Source organism: Rhipicephalus sanguineus, chromosome 11, assembly GCF_013339695.2.
Source record: "Rhipicephalus sanguineus isolate Rsan-2018 chromosome 11, BIME_Rsan_1.4, whole genome shotgun sequence".
In the NCBI taxonomy this organism is placed as follows: Eukaryota; Metazoa; Arthropoda; class Arachnida; order Ixodida; family Ixodidae; genus Rhipicephalus; species Rhipicephalus sanguineus.
In genome coordinates, this window is record NC_051186.1 from 58314943 (window position 1) to 58324537 (window position 9595).

Sequence of the window (9595 nt, forward strand, 5' to 3'; positions counted from 1 at the left end):
CGGCTGCTACCTTGTTTTTTATGTAGCGGCCATGGGCGTTTTGTCGGTGTTCTCTGTGGTGTACTGCCCGTCTCTGCGGGACGGGCATGAAAGTTGAGACATTTGTACGGGCACGAGAGTGGTGATATCATGAGCCAGTGCCGCATTAACGTTTCCTTGGACGCCGTAGAATAAACGAGCATAATGAGTGCTCGAACGCGCTAGAACATTACTTTCGTTTCCAGGGCTGGCGTCTGCTCGATGCGCTAACCGCAGGGACACGAACGCATGGGAAAGGGAGGCACATTAGCCCCGCATGTCGCTGCAATTCACGAAAAAAAATGAAAAAGACGCACACATTCCCTTTGTGTGTCTCATTATTTCTCTCAAGTTTTATTAATCTATTCAAGCAACAAATTACACAAACTACACATGTCGTGTCAAATAATTATCGCAGCGTCACGTGCTACTGTTGGCGACGTCAGAGCACAGTCGTCTACGTAGAGGAGCGACGTCACAGCACTACCATCTACGTAGGGCCATTTTCTTGTGTACGTCATCCCCTCGCTCTCTAAAGCGCGCGCCCGCGAGAGGAAGGGCAAGCAGCGTTCACCTTGAAATTTGACCCATTTCCGCGGCGCGTAGCGTTGCAAATTTTGGCAGACGTGATCGTGAACGCCCAGTGTATACATTGCGCTCGTTAGCTCAAAATTGTCAAACCTGGTGAGGGGCCCTTTAAACATAGCTCACAGACATACCAAAATAAGCACACCAGATTAGAGCACTGCACGGGCCCGGGCCGGCCCGAAAGCCCGGGCCGGGCCGGGTAAGGGGTTGTTGGATCGGGCCCGGGCCGGGCTCGGGCCCATGATCTTCGGGCTCGGGTCGGGCTCGGGCCTGAACCAGGCCCGTATTAGGCCCGGGTCACATACGTATATGTATAATTGCGTGTGTACGTTGTGTGGCTTTGTTTTTGTTGTTTTGTGGGGTTTAATTCCCGAAGCAACCCAGGCTATATGAGACGCCGTCGTTGAGGGCTCCGGGTAATTTAAACAACCTGGAGTGCATTGGCGTGCACAGAAATTGCACAGTACAAGACGTCTACAATTTTGCTCCATCGGTATGCTACAGGAGATTTCAAGAAACGCCTAACATAAGTTTCCGCCATTATAGTGAGTGAAAGACGTTCTTGGGTACCGTGTAAGGAAAGCAACGGTAAACTGCCTAGATTAGTGTATATAAGATGTGCGCGTTCGTATCTAGGGAAACATTTCGAGTATGCAGCTACGCTCGCATGCCCGTAGACTGGCCAACGCGACTTGTGAGTCATTAATATCTCAGGAGCTGTTTTTCGTGCATTTTGAGTGCGATATGCGGAGCGACTCTTATCACAGGGTGAACGCCGTTGTTGATTTTGCCATTACTAGTGGTGAGGCGCCAGACCATAGAGACACCAATTTCCCCGAGTGTGGCTCAACTGGAGTGATCAGGCTAGAGAAGCAATCCGGGAGTCTGGGAATAACCAACACGCAGACTGATTAGTTTTATTTAAAGCACCCTTTATTCAACACACTGTTACTGTACACACGTCTGTCACGAGGACGGTGGCTCGCTCGTTAACGGGTGTGCCTTGCTTTGACAGATCTATGGCCCTGCGGTGGCGGTGATTCGGGGAAGAAACTACGTTTTCGTGCTCAAAACAGCAAAGAACCTTGTTGTTTTGAGCACGAAAACGTAATGTAGATTGGGTACAGTTGCCTGCCGATGAGTCAACACGACAGCTTTAATTTATGTAACGCTGCCCAGCCTGGTGTAATCCTCCCAGAAGCAGCTAGAGCACGTTTTTTTTTTTTTTTTCATTGCATTGTGCAATAGATGAAGTTTGCAGGAGACTTTCTACTTTTACTCAACAGCCCTAGCTCGTATGCAGTTGATGTAGACTCAACCTAAAAATGTCTGTCATGCTTTTTTTCTCACTTTATGCAGGTATCATATTTTGTAGTTGTTCTTTGAAATGCAAAAATGAGATGGCGTGGTTAGCACTGCGTGCGTACATGAAAGAGCCAGCTATGACTCCAATTATATTTTACATTGGCCTGCAATCATTTCGCAAGAGTGTTACGCGCGTAATTCACCGAAAGTATACACAGTACCAGTGAAAGTCGTGACACTGAAATAAGTTCCTAAAACAATCTCTAGAAAATATATTTTGTGTGGCAGGTATCTTCACAATAACCGAAGTTTGGACAGTGCCTCCTTTATGCTCAAGGCATAACTAGCTGAAACGGGCCGGGCCGGGCCGGGCCGGGCCCAAACCTTTCGGGCTCGGGCCGGGTACGGGCCACATTTAAGAACACGGGGCCGGGCTCGGGCGGGCCGGAGCATGGCATTTCCGGGCCGGGCCAGGCCCGGGCCGGAAAAATCGGCCCGTGCAGTGCTCTACACCAGATTACTTTTCCAGTAAAAAAATGTTCGTGCTCCCCAAAACAGAAAACGCAACCACGGCGGCGTCGTTTGTGTAATTTAGCACCGCATGGAAACAGATGTAATCGCGCCCCAGGGAGCAATAAACGAGAGAGTCACAAGTGGTCACCTTTGAGAGATTATAAACCAGACAGCCATTAGCTTTGCGGGTGCGAGAAGTGATAACCACCCTAAGGATGAAACCGAAACCAGCCTCACCGCGTCCACGTGTTCTCATGCGCAAGTGAAAGCCGCCGCGCCGCTTCGGAAAGAAAAAGAAAAAAAAAAACAACGGAGAGACATCGGCGCATGAAAAAAATTCCACGTATTCCCGAAGTGTGGCAGCACATTCCAAGCAAGAGAAATGATCGAAAAAGGCACTCATTTTAAACCAGCCGCACTGCGGGCGCGCCGCTTTGCTAAGCAAAAAAACAACAACGAAGAGACATCGGTGCATGAAAAAAATTCCATGTATTCCTGAAGCGTGGCAGCACATGCCAAGCAAGAGAAATTATCGGAAAAGGCACACATTTTAAACATACAGGCTATGCCCTACATGTACGATGAAAACCCTTTGGTGCCTGTTAGGTGATGCCGTATTTTCCTAAGTTAGCATACATGATTTGTCATTATAACAGCTGTAGGTTTTCTGTATTCATGCTAGGGTGGTGAAAATTGGAATATGTCCTAATATCAAGATGATGAGCCATCCCTGAAATTTTATCAAAATTAGTGCAGCAGTTCAAAAGTTAACAATTAGTACCGCATCCCCCCTTAACTAACTGACTAACTAGCCTTGTTTCAATTAAAAAAAAAATATTGTGCAGATTAGTTGGGTCATGACAAATATGCTAATTTTTCTTTATAATATGTGATATGTACTATTCGAATTCAATTCAAAATTATTCGACCAAATCACTATTCGCTTCGAACCTAAAACGTACTGTTCGCACAAGCCTATTCTAAGTTGTTGCTAGGCTCTAGCTAGGTTAGTCACGACACGGTTGTCCAAACTCCAGAACCGAGCGTTCGCACCTCTCGTAGATGTATGGGCACGTCGTCGTTGGCGTAGGGCTTCCATCGCTTCGGGCTCTTCTCGCAGCCGCCGTTGCCTTTCCCGTTCCCTAGTATGGCAGCTTTGCAGTAGTCGTGCCAAGCCTGAAGAAAGAGCGCAGCTGGGTGACCTTCTTTGTTTCTCATTATTTTAGGGGCGAAGCTCCTTAAGGCGGCACCCGTTCGTCCCTCGTAGTTGTAGTTGTAGTAGTCGTAATGCGTAACCAGTCTTACGCTTTGACCTCCAAGGTGGTGCCGGTGGGATATTTTTCCTGTGCGTTGTTGAACAATAAAAAATTCGCAGCGTGCGCGTTAACTAAAAGCCGAATTCTTCTGTCTCTCATTCCTCATTAGCAGCCATTGGCATGTTCCAGTAGGAAACGTTAGTAGAAGTGTAAGTGTTAGCTAAAAGCCGACTTCTTCTGTCTCTCGTTCCCATTAGCAGCCATTGTTTACCTCCAAGGTAGTGCCTGGTGAGATTTCTCCTGTGCGTGATTAAACAATAAAAATTTTGTTCAAAACGCCGTTGATTGATGAAATAAACCAACGAAAGACGCCAGATGTTTTGTAAAAGCAAAACGAAAGAACGCCAGATGTTTCTAAAGCAAAACGAAAAGACGCCAGCTGCTTAACGAAAGACGCCAGATGTTTTCTAAAGCAATGGTTTTCTAAACAATGAAAATTCACAGCGTACATGTAAAATTAAAGTGAGCTGCAAGTCGTCATAACTCATCGAACCTTTAGTATAAACGCGCCCGATCTCACGTCGGTGATGATGTACTGGGCAGAATTCACGGAAGATTCACGGTTTACCGAGGAACCTCCGCAGCTTCGCCCACTCATCATCATTCACTCCGTGGATATGCTGTGATTTTTTTCTTTCTTCTCTTTTTCTTGTTTCTTGTATCTCTATTTTGCATCTCTTTCTTTCTATTTCTTTTTTTTTATTGCTCACTTTTCTTATCTTCATTTCTTTTTCTTCCCTTTCTTTCCCTCTGCTTTTTTTCTCTCTCTTTCTGTGTTTCTTTCTCTCTCTTTCTACATCTTTCTATCTTTTTATCTCTTTATTCCCGTCATTGCTCTCTATTTTTCTCTCTTTTAAATTCTATAGCTTTCTTTCTCTCTCTCTTAGTGAACCAGTGATGAGTAGTGGGATTTGCCCAGTTTCTGTGGCACATAGTCGATGATGGTAGTTTTCCAATTGGACGCACAAATAACGGCCCAGCTTAACACCTTCGCTGCTAGTAATCACCGGCAACGTTAGAGAGAGTTCAAATCCAGCACGCGTGTTTTGTGCCGATCGGCGAATCAACAACAGTGACAGTCTGGTGGAAAACGGTCACCCTCCAAAAAGCAGAACGGTGTACGCATAAAAATGATACACTCCAACCTCATTATAACAAAGTCACTTCTGCCATGAAAATAACTTCGTTATATCCGAAAATTCGTTATAAACGTTTATTTGTAACACTGTATCTATGACAAGGCCATTCTTAATTTGCTTTGTTATAACCGATAATTCGTTATATCCGAGTTTGTTATATCGAGGTTTCAGTGTACTACATTAGCAACGAGAATGGACTGATAACACGGAGGCAGTTGTAACACATTTGTGTGATATAGATATGCGCAATGGTACCATTCGATGCATCCTAAGTAAACTTTAAAATCGGGTGCACCCTTTGCAGTGTCTTACCTTCGTGCAACAATTATCGTTGTCCAATTTGCTTTCATTTCATTTCTTGAAAAACTGTGCACTTGCTAACTTTCCTATGAAGAATGTTATGTCTCATTGACAGCATGCATAAAGAGATGGAAAAAAAATCCTTCAATAGGGGGTGTCTTCAAGGCTCCATCTTCTTCCCCTGAACTTGTTTTGTTTTGGTAGCACGCATGCCAAGTCATGACTGGGCGGTTAGCGTTAAAGCAAATAAAAGCGTGCATAATAAACAGTGATCATTGTTGTGTGACAAAAGTAGTGATTTTTTTCTGTTTGTATGTGTTGCCACTTTTCCATGCTCTATCCTACGCTTTGTAATTAGCTCATAATTGCATCTTTCTGTGTGTGTACACATATATTTTCTTTTGTGAATATTTTTTCTCGAGTTGTCCCCCCCCTCCCACCCCCTTGCACTAATGACCTCGTGGCACTACAGGTACCTTATAAATAGGTAAAAAAAAACAGAGTGTGCAACTCGTTTTAGAGTAAGGATTCTGCAGCTTATCTTAAAGGCCTTGCAGTGCTCCTTTGATGTTTTTTTTTTTGCCTCCACTAAATCTAAAATACTGTCTTTTACGCAAGAAAAGGTCCGGAAAAAAAGGGAAGGCTTTTTTTTAGGGGTGTGCGAATATTCGAAATTTCGAATATTTTTCGAATAGTGTTTGCTATTCGATTCGATTCGCACTGAAATTTTACTATTCGAACTATTCGAACTTCCCAAAGACAAATGCAGTCAACGTCTGGTTGAAAGTGACCCCTTCAGATTTTCAATATGCTTCACCTCATTACACTCTCGTATTGCGGCAAAGCTGCCTTTCAAGCTCCGTTACGGTCGAACTTGGCCAAGAGACAAAGTCCGGTTGGAAGTGGTCCCTAGATTTTCAATACTCTTCACCTCATCACACCCACGTATTGCGGCAAAGCTGCCTTTCAAGCTCCGTTATGATCGAACACTTAGGCAAGAGACAGTCAACGTCCGATTGGAAGTGGTCCCTAGATTTTTAATATGCTTCACCTCCTCACACCGCCGTATTGCGGCAAAGCTGCCTTTCAAGGTCCGTTACGGTCGAACTTAGCCAAGAGACAGTCAACGTCCGTTTGAAAGTGGTCCCTAGATTTTCAATATGCTTCACCTCATCACACCCGCGTATTGCGGCAAAGCTGCCTTTCAAGCTCCGCTACGGTCGCAAATGTAATAACTCAAGAAAACGCTAGTTCCAACATGGAGATGAAAGATGTGGCAGAGTTGGGGGCTCAATTAATGCTGTTTTGGACCTGAAATTTGGGCAGGAAGTCCGAAAAATCGGACGCCGAAGCTTTTTAGCATCCAAAATTTCAGATGTTCTTATATATCGACGTCTACAAGGCAGATTTGGAACTCTGGACTTGAAGGGAGCACACCCTTGTCTGCCACATCAGTTAGCCTTTCGCAGAAGTTGAAAGAGGAGGAGAGGCTGAGGAAATGGCATCTCTGCCTATCACGTGTAAAGTGTTGTCGGCAACACTTTGGTTGCACCAAATCATGTACATAAATACAATTCGGCCTCTACATTGCCTCACTCTTGATAAGAAAGACAACTATGAAATATGACCCCACCAGCGCTTCATCAACCTAGCGAAAAGAAACACTTTCATGTTGCGATCTCACAAGAACATACTTAGGGATTCTCTGCAACTTTTTCTGTAATTTCACTTCGAATTATTCGAAAAATGTTTGAGAAATATTCGAAAATTATTCGAAATTATTCGATTCGATTCGCACTCAATCTTTATTATTCGAATTCGCTTCGCACCCAAAATTTTGCTATTCGCACAGCTCTACTTTTTTTTTTTGCCGTGTCTGCAGTGGAGTCTGTTCCGGCTGCCGGAGCTGGAGTGCTTCCAGGCCATCCTGAATCGGCTGCACCGGCAGGAGCTGGAGGAAGTCGTCATGAGCTACGAGGTGGAGCGCCTGGCCATAGCCAAGGAGATGGAGCGGCGCCATGCGCTTGAGCTGGCCAAGGGTCGCAAGGCCTCCACTAAGGTACACACTCAAATAACTTTAATTTTACGTTGATTACTCTGCCAATATTTTCTGACCTATTTATTTAGTGTTCAACAACCACTGAAATGTTGCTGCCAGACGATTTTTTTCTTTCAGCTGAAAAGGGAGAAACCTCATGCTTTTTGCAGATTTACAATAAAAGAAAGCTACGGAAACAGGGTCCGTAAAAGGGGGCATACCACTGGTCATTTTGCTTTCAGAATGGTTTTTTTTTAGTTGATAAAAATTGCACAGGATGAAATGTGATACAGGAAAAGATGTAGAAAGCAAGCTACTTGCACATGTAAAAAAAAAAGTGAAATAGATTTTCTTTTTTATTTTTAAATTTTCTTGCGCTGTTCTCATGTGGTCCTGCAACCCTTCTTGAACATGGTCACAAAAGGCTGACAATCGGTAGTTGAGGCTCCTGTGAACATGTGAGCGAAACATTAAAGCACAGCATGCGGCAGGGAATTTGCAATTAAATTTCAAAGTCTTCTAAAAATTGCTCGCTCTTGACAAATACCCAAAATCAACTGCGTCTTATTACCCCAAAGACACGGTCGTTGGCCGATTTGAACATCACGACTGCATAGTTACCATGGCTGCCGTGTTGTGCCACGATGTACCCGTACAGCAGGCAAGTGAGCCGTGCACGACATTTACTACGTTGGCCGTCTGTATGTTTAAGGAAAACAAAAAAATAAGGGGCTCAAGGTCATGATGTGCGCTGACATATGGGCGTAGCCACTTGACCTCCCCCCTGTGTAGCTGTAGCTTTCAGCGTGCTCGCTGAGACTAAAGGAGAGAGAAGGCGCTTAGAGCATGTGACATATCTCCGTAACTAAGCTTGTACATGATGGATTCTAAAAATTTTTGCCGATTCGTGAGGCAATAAACTCTGGATCATTTGATGATTACTCGAAAAAGTGTTGCAGGGCCGCTTTAAATGAGCTTGATCTCTTTTAACATGAAATTCGGTTTTGTCTCTTCCTTCCTTTCACATCTCTCTCTTGCTCTAGTTATGACTGCTCTGCGGAGAGACGAGAGAAAAATATAAACCTCGGGTGCGGCAACACCACCTCCTAGTCACAAGAACGTCTGCGTGCCGCAAATGTCATTGTGCCCCGCCCGCTGCTTAGCATCGTCGATCCTTGCCATGCGGCTTCGGGGGCCGCGCTGGTCGTGCGTCCTCGATGCTGTCGCTGCTTCATCAGTGGCTGTGCGGTGAAAGAGTGTTGTTGTTTTGTTTTCTTTTGGAATGCAGAGCGTGTGTTGTACGTGCTGGGTTTTGTTGTTACCACTCTTCTTGCTTGCAGAACTCGCAGAGCTCAGTTTAGCTAACAAAGTCTCTTCTATGTCCGTATGCGTATTGCCATTTACGGAGTACTCGGTGTCACAGAGATGCAGTTTTTATCCGTAATACAGCTTACGGAATACATGTTGTAAGAGAGGTACTGTTCGTACATGTGTTACTATTTACAGAATACCAGGTATTGCAGACAGGTAGTCCGCTTACGTATTACCATTACGGAATACCAGTTTCTATGAAAGGGAGAATTGACAACCACTCGTTTGTAGCACAAAGCTGCAAGGAAATCCATACAGATTTCTCAGAAAGTAAAGCTTCTTAGTTGTCGAAAGTTGACGAAAAATTCGAACCCGGGACCAACGCCTTTCCGGGGCTACCTTGCAGGATTTTGCGGAACTGAATTGCAATGTCGGGTTTTTTTTTTAAGTGTAGATTGGGCAGCTGCATTGATGGCACAATCTTCTTGCTGAGTAAATTTTTTTTTGGGCTCTTTCATCCATTTTTGTTGTGGTTGGACTCTCACCATCGATGCAAAAATGTCGATAAAAAGGGCACATGCACTCGCGCGTCCGAGTTGTGGGGCAAGTTTGTCACTGAACGCCAACTAATGAGACTCGTAACTCAGGTGCACATGCCTGCTACCTATACTGCTATAGATTTGCTTGTTAAGTCTCCTCGTTCTCTGTGGAATGACACTATGGAACAACAAATGCTGCCTGAAACATCCTCGCTGCAACAAGTAGATGGTTTTTCCAGGCACATCAGTACTTCCAGAAAGCAAATAAATTTTTCTAGAAGCATATGGCTACTCAGTAATATTGGTGGTCGTTGTGGTTAGACTTTGACAAGATGTCGCCACTAGCATTGTTACTGCTGTGCACGTCTCGTAACTCGGTATTCTGTGAATTTTAATGTGTATATACAGACCTCCTGAAGCGCTCCAATACATGTGCCGCACGGGCAAGAAGAAATGACATTAGCCGCGTTTATGTGAATGCTAATGTGTCACACTGCGCCACACCTCTATACTCCGTTTCGTATGCCA

General features: G+C 44.7%; 1 protein-coding gene across 1 annotated transcript in view; it reads left to right on the forward strand.

The window, feature by feature from the left end:
• The window catches only part of LOC119373712 (scaffold protein salvador), a 29730-nt gene extending 20135 nt beyond the window's left edge, over positions 1-9595 (forward strand). The window contains exons 10-11 of the mRNA XM_037643777.2: positions 7062-7238; positions 8261-9595. Of these exons, the coding sequence (XP_037499705.1) occupies positions 7062-7238; positions 8261-8266 (183 nt within the window). The 3' untranslated portion in view covers positions 8267-9595. The remainder of the gene's footprint in view (positions 1-7061; positions 7239-8260) is intronic.